Source organism: Dermacentor variabilis, unplaced genomic scaffold, assembly GCF_050947875.1.
Source record: "Dermacentor variabilis isolate Ectoservices unplaced genomic scaffold, ASM5094787v1 scaffold_18, whole genome shotgun sequence".
NCBI lineage: Eukaryota > Metazoa > Arthropoda > Arachnida > Ixodida > Ixodidae > Dermacentor > Dermacentor variabilis.
In genome coordinates, this window is record NW_027460346.1 from 3,133,302 (window position 1) to 3,151,674 (window position 18,373).

An 18,373-nucleotide genomic window follows, 5' to 3' on the forward strand; every position below is an offset into this window, starting at 1 on the left:
CGTTGGTGAACTTTACTTCGAACACAATTTGAAAAATGCCCACAAACGCTACTCGAATCACGTCGCTACAGTTAACTTATATGCCCAGAAGGGCCTCATTTCCACACAGAAAAAAACAATGATATCCCTTTCCTAATAAATAATTAAGTAATTTACACCAAAAATCTATTAAATAATTTATTCTATTAACTATATCTAACCATTGTAATTAACTAAAATGTGTTTGCAATGATTAAGTTTTAGTTACAAACTTTACGGGACACGTTTACATCGGTAAGTTCAAGGGAATCGCCAATGAAGTCATGTTCCGGGCTTCAACCTTTCAAAACGCTTTGTACGCCGAACTAATTGGCCTCGAATTATCTGTTTAATTTAGCTGATTACGCACGCAGCACTGCGAAGCACAGCTTGCGCAACAACTCGCCTGTGACGTAGCAGGGCGGCGTAAAATCAGGCTGCCGTCGCACTACGCTCTTCGCACGACCTTATTCACATTCGCGCTACGCGAAACTTGCGATTAGATGCATATAGTCACTTCAGCAGCAGGAGCGAGAAAGCCAGTTTATCGCGCCTTATAAGTATCATTATCATCATCCTATTGTCATGTCCACTGCAGGAAGAAGGCCTCTCCCAGTAATCTCCAATTACTCGTCATAATAATCTCGCCGTATTGATTTTACTCGATTTTACGCCGCGCTGCTACTTCAAAGGAGGGTTGCAGTGCGAGCCGCGTTTCACAGTGCTGCGTGCGTAATGAGGAAAATTCAACAAATAGTTTAGAGCTAATTATTTCAGCTTACAGGGCCGTTTTCAGAACTTGAAACGCGGAGCTGGACTTTTAGGAGGATTTTCTTCGAATTTCTAATATAAATATATCTAGTAAAGATCGTAACTAAGAAGTTAATTAATGTAATTTGTTATTTTAGTGAAGTGATTGTTTTGGTTGTAATTGTAAATGATGTCCGCCTGTGCACATAAGTTATCTGCAGCGACGTGATTCGAGTAGCTTTTGTGGGCTTTTCTAAAAAACATGTTCAAAGTAAGAAAGACGTAGTTTTGCCCAAAAGGCGAAGCGTCGATACCCGCCGTGGTTGCTCACTGGCTATGGTGTTGGGCTGCGGAGCACGAGGTCGCGGGATCGAATCCCGGCCACGGCGGCCACATTTCGATGGGGGCGAAACGTGAAGACACCCGTGTGCTTAGATTCAGGTGCACGTTAAAGAACCCCAGGTGGTCGAAATTTCCGGAGTCCTCCACTACGGCGTGCCTCATAATCAAAAAGAGATTTTGGCACGTAAAACCCCACCATTTAATTTTAAGCGTCGATTACGATAGCAAATTAACAGTGAGACATACGAAGTAAGGATAGTACTTTTATCGGCCGTATCAAATTCTACACATTCGCTTGCTAAGTAAACTAATAAGCATCGTGTCAGCGCGGACAGCAAACGTGAACACATCACACTCAATGACTGCGAACACTCGACCCGCCGTGGTTGCTCAGTGGCTATGGTGTTCGGCTGCTGAGCACAAGGTCGCGGGTTCAAATGCCGGCCACGGCGGCCGCACACGGCGGCCCGTGTACATAGATTTAGGTGCGCGGTAAAAAACCCCAGGTGGTCTGAAAGTTAAGTTTTTTAACTGCGGACACTCGCTGTCAAAACGCTGGCGTGAGGAAACGCGGCAGCAGCAGCGAGCGAAGTGACATTCGTGCTGTCTATCGCTGAAATGCAAAGCCAGCGCCGACAACATGCACACAGCTACCTGTCGCCGACATACCTTGACTCTGCCCCCAACGCAGACAGCTCTCAAGATACGGCCTGGCGCAGCCGCCACATGCGCAGTTACAGCCGGAAAGAACACCGGCGCCTCGCAACGTCGGGTGCCTGGCGCGCGAGGGAAGACCACGCGCTTCTCTTCGCATTCGTCCGTTTCGCGCGGACGAGATTGAGCCGCGGTCGTCGGCTCCCCTCGCACGCTTTCACTCGCACATACAGCGTAGGGCGCGCAGCAACGGTGGTATCGCCCTTCGACTTTACACGGAACCATCGCCACTCTCGCCCCTTCCGCGCGCGAGATTGAGCCGCGATCGTGAGTTCCCCTTGCGCCCAGTCGCGAAATACGCAGTTGCTGCCGGAGCACAACGCCGTCGCCCCGAATTTAAGAGCGTTGGTCGCCCCCACCCTTCCTCCCTCCCATCGCCGCACGGCCTTTTGAGCGACGGAAGACGGCGCGTTTGCTATCTGCCTTCGTCCCTCGAGCGCGCCAGATTGAGCCGCGATCGTCGGCTTCCCTCGCGTGCTTCTACTGGTACATGCAGCATACGGCACGCGGCGATGCTGGTATCGCCCTTGGACTTCATACGGAACCTCACGGCGACGCCGACGGCAGAAACGCGCCTGGAGCGTCCATATAATTGGTATAGTAATAAAAGAACACTGTATATGTATAAGACTGTGTGGGCGCTGATAGATTTTCAAGGTGGCACATAGGCTGTGTGTCAGTGTCTCATTAAAGTACATACAACCTCAGGCAGTACAGTGTCAGCCAGTCAAAATTTCTCGCGCAGTTCAGTCTATTAGTAAAACGCAGCTGAGCCTTTGAAGCCGCTCGCGCTGATGCCCGTGTTGGCCATTGTTTCAAGAATTTTCGTTTTTGACCGTGCGAGATCATCAAGGCAGAATTAAGTTGCCCGCATTCTATCGCAGGTGGACAGTTATTTGTCAAAGCGGGCTGCTCACTCTTGACATATTCGTTTTGACAAGGGCAAGTTAACCGGTAAAAGTGACACATCAGCAATGGTAAGAACATGCCCGATGTCGAAGCGCGTGCCATGTCGCTTCATTCACTATGTAAGCTCTATACGGTTTTTCGCTGCATTGCTAAACGTGCGCTGAAATACGTCGCTAAACTCTCTCCTGCATGCAATTTGGTTAGCTCTTTCTGGTTAGCCGCTTACGTGTGCGTGCCATCCTGCAACAATTACTTACGCAGGGTACCTCTGGAGACGACCTTCTGCCCTCTCCGAAATTCTTAGCAGCGCGCCCAGACATATCCACTGATGCGTTTCATGAAGTAAGCATTCTCCTGAACGCGAATCCGCGCCACTTACACAACCGACGAGTGTATGCATGCTTTATGTCTTTTGCAACCTGCATACATACGTCAAGAGCAAACTCTTTTGCACTGCGAGTTGAGTGTCGCATGCAAGCTTATGTAAGGCTTACTTATGCGTGTTTGTGTTCTCCTACGCACGGTCGAATCCCCCTGCGTGCGGTCGCTACGCAAGTACTTGAAAACACATGTCTCTGTTTTGATTTTGCCTTTGAAGTTCTTATGTGCGTAATATGGGGGCTGGCGCCTGCGGTACGCGCCGCACAGTGAAAAGACAGATAAACAGACACTGAAAGCTCACATCGACAATACACGGACCTTCCAACATATACTAAAATCTATTCTGGCATGGTTGCAGTAATCGTTCATGTCTGGCGGTGCGATGTTTGGTTTCATTATGGTTTTTCACCTGGTCTCTCATATATACTCACACGCACACACACGTATGATAAATAAACACATACATACATACATACATACATACATACATACATACATACATACATACATACATACATACATACATACATACATACATACATACATACATACATACATACATACATACATACATACATACATACATACATACATACATACATACATACATACATACTCGGTGGGTCTGTGCATGCGTGTGCCTGTTTGTGTGCGCGCGCGTGTGTGTGTGTGCGTGCGGGGGTAGGCTTCCGCAGTCTCAGGCCGTTCCTCCGGCTCTGAACTCAAATTATAATTCATTACGACTACAACTGCAGCAGGACATCACTGAGGACAGAGCCATTTTCTCAGGAACATCTCCCCGATTAACACAACATCACTTGTCTGCTGTGACCTCCGAAATACGCACACAGACGGCAGCACTCTCGGAGCCTACGTGATGCGGCAAGACCCACACAAATGACCAAGCGCCAGTCAAGGTGGCGTCAGTTCGCAACTGCACTTCGCCGGCATAAGTTTCAAGCCGTGGGGTGATACACAGGTGCCGAAGTTTTTGTTCTGCTTCCTCCCATTTCGAGGTTGACACTGAGGTTGAGGAAGTGGCGTGACGAAGACAACCCGATGTCCGCGACATCTAGACAATGACAGCCGTCGTCTTAACGGACGGAGACAGCAGACCTAGTTTCCAGCTTTCCAAGTGCTGTCGTAGTAAAAATGAAAATAAAAAGGAAAGCCTGAAATAGGGCAACGAGTGGCGAAGAGTCGTCTTATTTATTTTTACCTATTTATTTCATACTGCTAGCCTGGGTGCCAGGCCTTAAGCAGGAGTGAGCATACACAATTTCTTGGCAAAATATTTACTACATATAACATCACAAAGACATGGTGAAAAAAATAGAACAAATAACTGAACACGGAGAAAAAAAATATCGTACTATCTATAATGAAATGCATCATTATACAACCAACACAATGGAAAAGAAATCTGGAGTGATTCCTGAGTGCATTTATAAATAGTTCGACTGTTTCACGTTCTACAACATCAACTGGTAGACAATTCCATCCACGGGTTGTTCTCGGAAAAAAAAATGAATTCTTCAACGTATCGGTGCAACTTATAAAATCTACAACTTTCTTATAGCTATTGCATTAGGCTGCTGCGCACGAGGTCGCGGCATCGAATGCCGACTACGGCGGCCGCATTTCGATGGGGGCGAAATGCGAAAACACCCGTGTACTTAGATTTACGAGCACGTTAAAGAACCCCAGGTGGTCGGAATTTCCGGAGTCCTCCACTACGGCATGCCTCAATCGGCAAGTGGTTTTTGCACGTAAAACCATTTAATTTAATTTTTAATTAATTAACTTTCTTACACTGACAAAAGCGCATTGTACATCCTGATGATGGTTTTATATACGATGCCTTATCAATTCCAATTTTGTCATGAACAGCTAAATAAAAGAGTTTTAGCCTTTCCGTACTTCTTCGTAGCCCTTCAAGTTGCGCTTTTTGTTAGAGGAGTGTGGGTGACGTCTGCCAGCTATAACAATTAAAGACAAATCGGATCAATTTTCTTTGAACTCTTTCTAGGTTTTTTTTTTTATGTTGAACACAATGGAGGGATCCCGCACTACAGCTGCTTATTCCAACGACGGTCTATGGCTTGTATGCGAGAAGTTTTAGGTCCGGCGCGCCATTTCCAAGCCTCCTCCTTACATAACAGAGCTTTTCCATGGCCCTTTTTTCAATGCACTTGACATGATTCTTCCATTTTAAACCAGATGTGAGTATTATTCCCAAGTATTTATGTCTAGAGACCTCTGACAGAGCACGGCCATCAATGCGGTAAGCAAACAAAAAACGGTTGTTTTTTCCGTGTCACTCTCATTGCGACTGTTTTGTTGCAATTAATTGTCATCTGCCAACTTATACACCATGTGTTCAATGTGGATAATGCTGTGTTTAAAGATTCTTGATCACTAGGAGCGCGAATTTCTTGATATAGTATGCAATCATCCGCAAAAGAAGTTTTATTTTTACAGATATATATATGTATACATTTTGTACGATGTTATAACAGGGAAAATGATGGCCCTAAAATAGAACCCTGTGGGACACCTCATTTCACGCGGGCTGAGCTTGAGTTCACACCATCGACTGTTACACATTGGCTTCTAATGGAAAGATGTGCTGCCATCCGCGAAAGTAAAGTCTAAGACTGTTATCGTGTAATAAAAAAGTGCTTCCCCCGCCTCCTAATGCACAATTTTTATCGCAATAAAGTTAATTACTTCTTTATAATACGCGTTTTGTGTCGGACCGTTACGAAGGGTGCCGCAAAAACACAGAAATATTGGTATTGTCGGTGAAAGCAGCCGCCGAAGCGTGCGGCGACCACGAGGGCGGGAAGGAACAAGGCATCTCGTGAATGTAAGCCGCGCATGCTGTATCGAGCCAGCCTCGAAGCAGGCGATGTCGACCACACATTGCGGAGCACGCATGCAACTCGCCTGCTCTAGACAGGCGTGTTGCGCATGCGCAAATGTCTTCGCAGTATCGCCTATACCGGGCAAGAATACGAGTCGCGTGCGTCAACTTTTGAAGACCAACTCTTCAGTTCCTTCTCTCAAATACACAAACGTAACAACGAACGGCATCATCTATAGACCCCCCCTGTTTCTCGTCGTGTGCCGACCTTAAAGAGCCCCTCACCAGGTCTGACCATTTGAAACTGACGAGCGCCGTGCGCATACAATGCGCGCCAGCGGTTGTGCCTGCGAAGTATTAGATCACTGGCGGGCCGCGAGAAGAGCTGACATTTAATAATAATATTTGGGGTTTTACGTGCCAAAACCACTTTCTGATTATGAGGCACGCCGTAGTGGAGGACTCCGGAAATTTCGACCACCTGGGGTTCTTTAACGTGCACCTAAATCTAAGCACACGGGTGTTTTCGCATTTCGCCCCCATCGAAATGCGGCCGCCGTGGCCGGGATTCGATCCCACGACCTCGTGCTCAGCAGCCCAACACCATAGCCACTGAGCAACCACGGCGGGTGGCTGACATTTCAAACCAAACGCCCGTCTCCTCGCGGGCGCCGCGTACCCAGCCGGAGAGTAGACGTCAATCACGGAAGTGCGCCTACGTAGTTCACCCACAGAACGCCTGTTCACCGCGCTGTACTGTCACTCACGGTGGAACGCGACTCTGATAATTCTTCGAGGCAACAACAGTTATTTGTTTGATCTGCTGCTTCGATATATATGAATTAATGTTTGTACAAATAATAAAGCCTACAAGCCGAACGTCTGCGTGCCCCCGTTGTACTTGGCAGCGTAGAAAGAGAGATGCACTTCCGATCGCGTGCGCAGAAAGCGAAACTATGTCGTTTTCTAGCGTGTTCCATAGCGCGCTCATGCTCTGTTGCCGCTTTTCGCTTCTGCCTCAGTGTTCGCGTAACACTGACTTGCACCGCTAGTCAAGTGTTCTCGTGCACAGCGCCCAAAATCGTGCGCTGGGCGAAACGAGACGAACGCAGCAGCTGGCGCTCGAGACCGTCAGCGGAAGTGGGCCGCGCAGCAAAAAAAGTGAGAAAAAGAAAGAATGCTGCGCCCGTGACGTATGCGTCATGCGATCCTCCGGCTACAGTATGAGATAACGCAGGGAAGGAAATTGGGCTTGCGGAGGCCAGACGGGGGGGCAAGTGGAGAGAGTGTCCATATTGGCGGTGACGCTCGCCTCATGGATTCGCGGCACTGAAATATGTCTATATCTCCGCTGTTAATGAACCAATTTGAAACATTTTTGCGGTATAACGCTCCCGAGAGGGCACCTAACAACTTACACCGGAAAAGAACTAGGAAGATAACCAGTAAGCATGCCAGACACGAGGACGAAGGAAGACAGAGCATTAAACGACAGGTTAGAACGCGGAAGGTAAAAACTGGATAAATTCAATGGAAAAGAAGCATAGTGTGGAACTATATCGATACTGGAAACAGCAGATCAGGAAGGAAGCGTTTTATGATAACTCAAGAGGCAGTGCCCTACTCTTTGAAGCTAGATCAGGATGTCTTAGAACGCGGAGCTATAAAAAGAAATTTAACGAAGAAGAAGACACATGTACTGTGTGTGGTAAATATGTAGAAACAATGGAACACCTCATACTAAAATGTGATGGTTTCAAGCCCGATGTCGATGCGGCCACAGCCACCCTTCCCGAGGCCCTACACTCTAAGAACAGTTTACACCCTTTGGCTTGCCCCTTCTGCCACACAAGAATAATCGTCATCTGCCTTGATGCGTTTCCTTTCTTTATCGCTGCAAGCCCGGAAATTTCCAGTGACGAACGGCACGCGCGTTATCAGAAGCGGCACTCCAAAGGGTGTAATCTGTTCTATGCTGATAACGCGCGTGCCATTCGTTACTGGAAAGTTCTGGGCTCGCAGCGATAAAGAAAGGAAACGCATCAAGGCAGATGACGATTATTTTTCTGTGGCAGAAGGGGCAAGCCAAAGGGTGTAAACTGTTCTTAGAGTGTAGGGTTCAGAGATAATAATAGTCATGTAAATAAATATGCACTGGAAACTAGCAAAAGTCGATTGGAGGATTGGTGGCTCAAAAGCAGGGAGGTGACATAAGGTTAAAAGGGTAGGAAGACGTATTTAAAGAAAATCGAGAAATTCAATAACACACAACACAGATAAACATAAAAGGCAAAATAAAAATCTGAGCATGGTGGCAACTGCCATCGCCCCGTTTCAGAGGGGACGCCGCTCCTACCTTCCATCCATCCATCCATCCATCGTATAACTAAAGCTTGCTATATGGCCTGCCGAGGGGCTCTTTACCGAGAGCCAGTCAGTTTTAGCCTAGCTTAAAATCAACAGCCTGTCAGCGCCCTGATGGTGATTACTCACGAGCTCAGGATGCTGCGCAGCTCCAAGTTCCGTTCGCGCTGCAAGCGTAAAGCAGGAGACACACGGTACGATTCGGCGTCCGATCCGACGTGCGGCGCTGCATGCTCCGGCGTGCGGCATACGACGATTCGGGGCACACGGTGCGTACATCCGAACGAGCGAGCTCCGCCCAGATCCAGCGCCCCAGCTTGTACGCTGGGAAGACTTCATATCCACGTCGAGAAACGCGACATAAACAACTCTGCCCAGCACTGCTTCCTTTTACGCGAACACTGGCGATAAATTTATGCCCCTCTGAGTGACAGAACACTTCACCACGGCGCGTTGTACGCCAACGGCTCCGCTGACAGCCAGCGATGGGGCCGGTAGGCCTAGTCAGGCCGACGGGTCTTGCGATACAGCCCGAGCTCGTCGAAGAGCGCTTATTTTTGCCGAAACGATAAACACTGTACACTTAGGTCGCCCGTAATTAAATACAATTGGTTTACTCGACGCCGTCGTTGCGAAGGGCAAATGTGCAAGCCAAGCGAACAGCCTCGCTCACACGGTCGGTGTGTGATGTCTGCCCTCGAAATGCCCTCGCGTCGCGGCTCCCGATCTCGCCAGTAGCTTAGTACTAGTGTACTAGGCGCTGCATTGCATAACAGGCACACGTTCGAGATCATTTTGCTGAACTGATAACTATTTCGCGTCGGAAATAAACTGCAGCTGGCAAGGAAAAAATAAAAAAAAAAGACGCGTCGGACGCGTCGGACGATGAAAATCTGCCCGGTTTGTCGCACGCCGGGCATCGGATCCGGCGCTTCGGCACGGCAAAACGCCTCGATTCCGGCGAGTCGGAAGCAGGATCGGACACCAAATCGGACCGTGGATCTCCCGCTTAATGCTACCTACAGTTTTTTTTTATATTATATAGAAAACATGGTCCGAAGTGCATTCCCCTCTTGGCCCTCTTTATTTGCGAATGTTCCTACGAAAATGTACGGCTTCGTGGAATTGCTGGCTCACTGCTTTCGCAAAAAAGAAAAGACAGAGAAAAGAAGCTTTTTCCCCTCCATATGAAACTACCGGACACCGTTGATACATAAATAAAGGTAACCGAGTGACTCGAATATTACGTGGGAAACTAGTTGGCAATTTCAATTAAGAACACAGAGGGGGGAAAAAGAATAAAGAAGTTGGAGGTAGATACACCATGGCAAGAGTATAAATAAACAAATCATCTCATTCTCTTTGCTATCCACGGTAGCGGGGGTGCAGCATACCGCCGTATTTTTTTTTTTTTTAAGCGCTAGAAGTTTTCATCACTGAGAAACTGACACCGCCAAGACCTATTAAAAAACAAAAAACAAATTCGACATCAGTTCCCAAAGGCTCCGCGAAGAATTCAAGCCTAGCCCTGCGCACACGACAGAGCGAGATCTTTCAAGTCCGGTAAACTGTCACTTGCGCCCGCCCTTTCACTAAAGCGCGGCGAGGCATCATTTCGGCAGGGAGAAACGGGATGCGCTTTCCCGGAAGAAGAACGAATCTTTTGGCGCGCGCCGCTGATCGGCGGCGTTAAAAAGCGCGCCAAACTCACGCCGAGTCGTTCGGCGGGCTAGGAGGGGGGGGGGGGGGGGGGGCATTGGCCGGTCGGTGTCAGTTTAACGACCAGGCGCTTCGTCCCAGCGGCGTCCAATAAGAAATTCCTGGCGCTTCTGCGACGCCCTGGGCGAGCGGACGGTTCCGCGGAAATAGGCCCTGCACTGACACGCAGAGAGGACCGCATGCGATGCGGAGGAGGCATTCTACACGGCTAATCGCGATCGCTGGCGCGCGCGCACTCATGACCCCATTTCTTCGAGGGGGCCGCACCAGGGGGGCCGCGACGAAGAGTGGAGGGCTCCTCCGAATCTCACGTCCACAGAGAAAGAGAGATGGGGTGCGATTGGGAGAAGGTGCGGCGGTACCCCCCTTCCGCACCGTTCCTTCGTCCTCCCTTCGTTTCCACAGCTCGCGTTCATTGAGGTCGTCCACGCACGGCGCGGCGGGGTCACGGCGGGAAAACGGGCTCCCAGAAGCGTAAAGGGAGGGCGCGCGCCGCCGGACCTAGAAACGCATCCTAGTGGAGAAACCACGCGCACCCGCTTAGCTGACCCCGCATGCCAAAATGCCCTTTGAGTGTCGACCGCAGCGCCGCTTGGCGGTTCATGCGCGCACTAGCTGCATCGTCGTCGTCTGCAATGCGGCTGAAGCGGACACCGTGCGTCACGAGAGGCGGCAACAGGTTGTCGCAACGATGGGCGCTTTATCAAATACGTTGAGGAGAAAACAAAAAGAATGAAAGTGGCAACATAAGCCGCAGGAGAAATTGCAGCGTTGCATGTGTACCCTCCAGGAGAGCGTTTAGAAGGCGACCAGAAATCTTAAAAACAAGTGGAAAACACTACGCCCTAAACCTCGATGACTTGTGCAAATTAAACAGGAAAGGTGGGTCACACAGCGTTTCTTAAAAGGCAGTCTGATATTTTTGGTAGGTTAAAGGGTCGCAATGTAACCGTCATGCCTCGATTTGCTTTTCGCTGTTTCTCCGCAGGTCACAAGGATAAGCACATTGCTCACAACTAAAACCTCATAAAGTTAGCTCATCCTGTGAAGAAAACTAATATATCAGGGCTTAGAAATTAAGTTCAGTGACTTGGTAAGGAGCATGTACTGGTCGTTTGTTCTTTCGGGCTCATTCATATCTTGTGCGCCCCTAAAGGAAGAAAACGGATAAGTCCACCTCGCCGTGGTATCGTTTTTCATCACCTAAATGCTGCAAGGAGGAGAAAGACAGGAAGTTGAAAATTCCATCGCCTGCGCTCCGTGGATGAACCTTTCTATTCGAGGCCTGGCATCAGCAAAACAAAGCGAATTCTTCTCCTCCCGTTTGCATTCCAGTCCATTCTTGTGCGCCTTCAGTTGTGCTGTTCTCAGCGTGGTTTACTCCTGAAGACGGGCGCTTACAGTCTAGAGTTGTCTCTACTGAGGTAGTTTTCAGGACTATGGAGAGAGCGTTGGGAGAAGGTTACCGGCTGCCCGCTGGCCGCTTCCTGGTTGGCCGAGCAGCGCCGACGTCATGCGGACCGGAGATTATCGATCGGTGACGCAGACGGGGCGCTTTATAGGGGCACGTCCTCGGGCTCCGACCACTCAGCTGATGCGAGACATGCCTGAGGTAACTTCGGCTTCGGACTCGGCCGTGCCTTCCCAGCGACAGGTGAGCGGTCGTCGGCGCGGCTGGCTCCACGCGGCGCGCGCTGTGTTGTCAGATGCGGGGACGCAGGGACGCTGTGCATCGACAGACTTTTCAGAGACCGCAGTAGCCGTCGTAACTTGTGCCAAGTTGCATCGTTCACGAACGTAATCGAAATGCTCTTTTGTGTGGCAGCTGCTCCAAGCGCTCAACTTGAAGCAGTTTCACGCACTGGAGTCATTTGTTGGTACGCATGGCAGCTTTAACAGTAAACGGGATGTACTCGTAGAGGATTTCGTTTATAGGGAGGAGGACGCAGGATATGCGCAAACTCGGGAGAAATTGCTACCGGTCACTTTTGAATAATCTACTTGTAGCCACACTCTCATTCGCCTTGACGCGGACTCTAGCGCAATCGCATGTTCGCATAGCGGTGCGATGAGGAACGCTTAAAACTTCGCGTACCAGTGCATTTTTGCGTGGGTAGAATTTTTGCTGCAAAGCAGAAACGACAATTCTCGCGCGGCCGCCGCATTGTGTATACAGCTGACTTCTCCGTGCATCGGAGAGGCCTTCGCTACTTGCGCTAGATAAAAACACCTTCTCCGTTTTATTTAACGCTTCACCGTGCTTGATGTGCCTTGGCGGTTGTGAGGACCCAAGCGCAGGGGCGCGCGGCAAACAACGCTTGTAGCCTCGCCGCTCGCAAGGCTTTCTTCAGTTTCTGTTTCACCTTGACCCGGCGCTCGATCGGCGGTGGCCTTGCGAAATAACGGCCCCAGGCGTGGGGAGCTCAGGTACTCCGAAGCGGCGAAGCGCCGAAACTGGCAGGTCTGACTCAAAGCGATGGAAGCGCTTCGTTGCATTGGCATTACTTTAGCAAAAGTCCACCTTCGTGCTACTTCAGAGATCTGTTTCCTATATGCGTCGCTTGTTGACGTGGCGCTAGTTAAGCTCCCTAAATAGTGAGCCAAGCCCACGGAAGACATATCGTATGCGGGCTTCTAATGCAGTAAACAACGTCGCCGCACTTCCAATATGCGCAAGAGCTTGGTAGCCGGAAACGCTACTTCCCTTGCCAAATTATTTTCTAAGATTCATGCTCCCAATCACATGTTCGGCAACTGTGCATCTGTCGATGGCTCGTAAGGGTTGTTAGAACTGCTTGCCTTGGTTGGGTGCGACCATTTCAGTTCATCGCGTCGGCAAAATTTTTTCTGTTTTTTTTTTGTTTGTTTGCAAGCGCTACAAGGACGAGAAAGTTTAATTGTAGAAACGAGCCGGAAAAACAAAAGCTTCGTCTTTGTCTGAGGGGAGATTTGCTGCTTTATGAAAAATTTTAAAACAAACTTTAAAAAACAAAAGAAAATAAGGAAGAGGTTGACAATTGGTGTCACGTCGTCTTTTTTTTTTTTTAATCATTAGTGAGTTCTCACCAGCGCCCATTCTAGTTGACGCAAAGCGTATACCTTGCAACTTGGCTTCTGATGCCAGCGTAAAATTCCAATTAGCGAAAGAACCAGATAACACGTGCAGCAACCAAATTTCGCAACAATTTTAGTGGACAAAGACAAACTCTTTCTTGATTATGTTTCCGAGTGGTAGAACCATGACGTAACACGTGCTCCTGGCGCCTGAGGTCCATTTCTTGCAGCAACTCTCTAACTCATCTCTTCTTGCCTTTCTCGCGCGTGGGGATTAGCGCAAGCTAATAACGATGCAGAGTTAGGAGGTTGTAATGTAAACAACGGGACTGATTTCGACGCTAAATTGCATCCGGTGGAGTTTCGCTTTAGTAACGCTTCGGCAACCGCGCCTTGACACTGAGCGGTGCTGTTGCGGGTTTCTGAGCGTTCGCGCGCGGCTTCCGTTCGCCGGACGCGGGTGCTCCCCTCGTCTTCCGGAAGCGAGTTTCATTTTCCGCGGCTTCGCAACCGGATGGGAACTCACCTTAGGAAAAGACCGGGGGCTCGGGGGCTGCCTTTTCCGCAAGGGTTGACGTACTTGCTACGCTCAACGCTAGGCGGCGCAAGCGTTTGTAAGACATGATTGCTCAAGCATCCTGCAGATGGCATGAGGCGCGCAGCGCGTCGTCTGTTTTCAAAATGGCACCGCCGTTTCTCTTGCAGTATGTGAGTATAGCGAGTCGAGGCCTTGCAGAAGGAAGTGCGCTACGACGGAGTTGATGAGCCAACCGATTCCAGACGAGTCGTTCGAGCACTCTACCTATTTGTCGTTAGCCTAAATGTTAGGAAATCGTTACCGATTACTTTCGAGTTGTGTCATCTCTTCGCTGCGACGTAGCGTAATACGCCATACGCTATGGAAGCCTGCTGTTAAGCCTCGCTCGAGTCGGTGGGATCCAATGTAAACCCGCGCTCGACAGTCCGACCACTGTAGGAATTTTCGAAACTGTAAGTAGCAGACTAGAGCGCACTAGCTCAGGTCGACCTCTCTATCCTTCCTGTCAATAAATTCTATCCTGTATATTGTAAGTGCTCAACCTGTAGCGGGATAGCGGCAGCGAACTTGGCCATTGTACTCGCATTTCTTTAGCCTGTGGTCTGGTCTGACGTACGCTCTGTCTCTCTCTTGTTTTCCTTCGCTGCAGAGTTCCAAAAAGATGTCCTCCAGCTGCATAACCAGTGAACCCCAGCAGGAGAAGTTGGAGAAGCTGCACAAAAACTGCCTGTAAGTATTTTTATTAGGTCTGGCGCGCTTTCAGATGTGGGCACTTAATATACTACACAGCATGCAGTCAACAGCTGTGCTATAGCCGCACCTCGTCATTATGCGTTGGTTTTTCGCGAGCTGTAAACAGTGCGCCACAATGGAATAGTGCTTTACATTCATTGCAACCAACGCCGCTGCTATGCTTATGCGCATTTACCTTTAGTGTTGACCTGGTTGCTAGTGAAGCTAGCAAGCAAGTAGGACTCGTCAGCCTACTGGCTTCAAGCTTGGCTACTACCGGCCGCCTGCAATGCTTACGTCATTTGGTGTCATTGTCAATTAAAACAGTAGTAATCATAAAACAGCGCTCGAAATACTGAAACACAACGTGCTTTGCAGCACTCATAGAGCGCCATGTTATTTTATTTTGGTGGCCTTTGCAGAATTGAGCTGCTTCCGGCAAACCTTCTTCGAAGACGCCCGGCCCCATCTGTGCGGCCGACCCCAGAGGAAGCCAAGGAATGGGCCAGATCATTCCGACACCTTACTGCCTCCAAATGTAAGTGACAGCTTTTTGACTGCAAATATTTTCTTGTTTCCGTTACTTATATTTGCTTGCTTATAAGCATTATTCAAGTAATGAACGACGTAACCCGGCTAGTAAGCGTCATGCTTAAGGTTTCGTGCTTGAAGAAGTGAATGTACTGAGGCTGAGATTAGGCTGTTGTATCGATGCAAAAACAAAGTCGTCAGTCGCATACGCCCCTAATTTGCTAATTTCAACTCGAAACAGCTTATCTTGCAGAAAGGTCGGTAGAGGCGTAATAAAAGTTTGATAGTAAACATTGCGGCAATGCCTGTTTCGGCCAGTCGAAAAATGCAAATCTTCAGTCTCTACGCGACAGCCACACCTTGCGCTGGCTTAACGCGTAAGATTGGTGCTGCGCAACACTTTGACACCGCGCTTAAGCAGCGACGTCGAAATTATCGTGGGTTCCGCTTCTTTTCGCCTTCTGCGTCAGGACGCCTTCATTGAAATCATCAGCCGGATGAAGTTTTCGTCGCGGTATAGGCACGTCCTTAGCACTAGACTGGACGCGGACGGAGAGTTCGAGGGCAAGTGTGACCATAGATTACCATCGCATAGCGCGCAGTTCGTTCTACACATACATTGCTGAAGCAGCCCTGTAGCAGTGTTTCCGAGATTCACTGCAAAGTCGAAACGGGCTTGGGCGGAATTGGTTTGTTGAACGCGTGCTATTTTGCGTCTCCGCAGATGGCCTAGCCCTCTTCCACGTGTTCCTTGCGAGGGAGTACAGCGAGGAGAACATCGAGTTCTGGCTGGCCTGTGAAGAGCTCAAGACCTGCCGGCCCAACAAGCTTTCGGGCAAAGCACAGAGAATCTTCGATGAGTTCATCGCCCCACACTCGCCAAAAGAGGTGAGCGCACGCTCTCACCTGCACGGTTGCTGCATCGCACAACAGAAAACTCTTTTGTTACAGATAGAAAAGAGCGTCAGTCTAGTTCTAGAGATTGCGTTATACACAGGTCTTGCAGTGGTCGTACAGAAAAGAAGGCTCGTGCATACGCTGTTTTCTTTTGTATAACGCAAGCAAACTGTTTAGGACATGCGAGTGCTTCATTGCAGTTAAGTCTTTCGACTAGAGAAAAACTGTTCAATGGTGACTACTCCAGTTTTTTTTTTTTCTACTTCCTCATTCCGTCTCTGCCAATTCGCATAGTATCACATTCTATTTAGTAATAAAAACGCATAAAAACTCGTAAATACTGCCATCTGGCACCACAAGAGTGCAATGCGCTCTGCTACAGTTGTGCACGAAAGAGATCATTCCTCGTGATCATAGCAGCACTGTCTGCCCGAAGTCTCACGCCTCTTCCGTCCACGTTGCGCGCAGGTGAACCTCGACGCCCTCACGCGAGCCGAGGTGACGGCCAGCCTGGCCAAGAGGCCCGACCGGACCTGCCTAGATCTGGCTCAACGCCGCGTCCAGGGCTTGCTGGAGAGAGACGCCTACCTGCGCTTCCTCCAGTGCGACCTGTACCAGGATCTGTGCCGACCGCCCGCACCCTAGCACGCGCCGAGGCCGCACACCGCCCGAAGCCCCCTCTCCGTTTCTTCTCTCTTTCGTTCGGTCACCACACCCACAACCACCATTCGACATCGCTATCCACTGGTGCCTTCTTCTCGTCCCCGTTATTACACGCGCGCTGTGCAAGCACAAAGAGCGGGAGGAACTCTCGCTCGTTCCTCACTGGCTCTCTGGTTTCCCCCGACCCCGTCGTCGGTACTCATAGAGAGACACGCAGCAGCAGCGGAAGCCTCGGGAAATAAATGCCAACCGAGGTTATAGAGCCCACTCGTTTGTCTGTCTCTGCTCACTGCCGGCGGCGTCTACGGTGTGCGCACCCCTTCCTCGGCAGAGGCGCGGCGGCCTAGGCGCGTCGCCATGCGCGCAGAAGCCGAAGCGTCTTGCATGCCGTCCCTTCTCCTCACCTCAGCTGCTCACTCCTGTCTACCCGCATCACATCTGCCATCTTCGTTGCATATTTTCAATAAAACGATCACTGAATAAACAAAGATGAAAAAAAAAAAGCTGCTATAATGTTCCCCAACTGTAGTCCACTCTAGCGCTAGCATAGCGCCGTCTGTTCCCTATAGAACTCCTCAGGTATTTTGCTCGTGTATATCAAATTCTTCCCGCCTTGCCTTGGCGTGTAGCTTTGCGGCTTTCTGTGGCTTCGTACGTAAAGTGGCCCAACTGTCATGGGATTAACTCTAAAGCTTATGTGTTTGTTATAATTGGCTGCGGTTAGAGCTTAACTAATTGATCTTTGTTTATTTTCATGAAGGCCAGTACGACGGCCTGCGACATACCTTTTAAAATGAGCATTTCATTTCTGCCCGTCTAGACTAACTCGCAGGCGTTCGTACTCGGTCATAGCTTATTTGAAAACGGCTGCAGCCGGATACGGACGCTGCTTATTGTGCGGCACATACCACTGTTTTGGGACCGATAGAAACCACCTAACCAAGCCTTCTTTGCATTGATTACAAACATGGTGACTTCCGATTGCAGAGACAACAAGCAGGAAACTGTTAAAACGAGCGTGTCGACTAGCTATTGCCCCACAAGCAGGCTGACCTTTTCGTAAATAGTCATCGCCAAAACGTTTTTGTGTGAGTAATATAACCGGGAAGAAAACTAGAACCACGCCTTCTTTGTATTGATTACAAACATGGTGATTTCCGATTGCAGCGACAACAAGCAGGAAACTGTTAAAACGAGCTTGTCGACTAGCTATTGCCCCACAAGCAGGCTGAGCTTTTCGTAAATAGTCATCGCCAAAAAGTTTTTGTGTGAGTAATATAACCGGGAAGGAAACTAGAACCACGCCTTCTTTGCGTTGATTACAAACATGGTGATTTCCGATTGAAGCGACAACAAGCAGGAAACTGTTAAAACGAGCTTGTCGACTAGCTATTGCCCCACAAGCAGGCTGAGCTTTTCGTAAATAGTCATCGCCAAAAAGTTTTTGTGTGAGTAATATAACCGGGAAGGAAACTAGAACCACGCCTTCTTTGCGTTGATTACAAACATGGTGATTTCCGATTGAAGCGACAACAAGCAGGAAACTGTTAAAACGAGCGTGTCGACTAGCTATTGCCCCGCAAGCAGGCTGAGCTTATCGTAAATAGTCATCGCCAAAAAGTTTTTGTGTGAGTAATACAACCGGGAAGAAAACTGGAACTTCGCGTAATAATGGGCAGTGTTAATTGCCACAATTTCTTTGACGCGTGTCGCTACAGTGAGACGGAAAAGTTGCTAAATTTCCGCTTCCAAGTCGCTAAAATTATTGCTAATGCTAAGGTCCTTGCTAATACATTTGAGTAAATTTTCGGTAATGTAGACGATTCGGAACAATATAATTTACGCTAGAAGGGTGTAATATATTTACCGAAGCGTCTCACGTTTATATGGGGTCC

General features: G+C 49.1%; 1 protein-coding gene across 2 annotated transcripts; it reads left to right on the forward strand.

Annotated features, from left to right (window-relative positions):
* The first annotated feature begins 11,663 nt into the window (after nucleotides 1-11,663).
* On the forward strand, nucleotides 11,664-16,745 carry LOC142568319 (regulator of G-protein signaling 2-like). 2 transcript variants are annotated; one of them, XM_075678320.1, is made up of 5 exons: nucleotides 11,664-11,717; nucleotides 14,305-14,384; nucleotides 14,810-14,925; nucleotides 15,643-15,806; nucleotides 16,284-16,745. In XM_075678320.1, exons 1-5 carry the CDS (start codon nucleotides 11,667-11,669, stop codon nucleotides 16,458-16,460), a joined length of 588 nt encoding a protein of 195 aa, XP_075534435.1. In that variant the 5' UTR covers nucleotides 11,664-11,666; the 3' UTR covers nucleotides 16,461-16,745. The 2 variants fall into 2 exon arrangements, with proteins under 2 accessions (XP_075534435.1, XP_075534436.1); XM_075678321.1 differs by lacking the exon at nucleotides 11,664-11,717 and adding an exon at nucleotides 13,773-14,107.
* Nucleotides 16,746-18,373: the final 1,628 nt, after the last annotated feature.

Coding starts and splice junctions, on each gene's coding strand:
- LOC142568319 (XM_075678320.1), top strand. CDS start 11,667: ATGCCTGAGGTAACTTCGGCTTCGGACTCGGCCGTGCCTTCCCAGCGA. Junction 11,718..14,304: donor CCGTGCCTTCCCAGCGACAG/GTGAGCGGTCGT, acceptor CCTTCGCTGCAG/AGTTCCAAAAAGATGTCCTC. Junction 15,807..16,283: donor CCCCACACTCGCCAAAAGAG/GTGAGCGCACGC, acceptor CGTTGCGCGCAG/GTGAACCTCGACGCCCTCAC.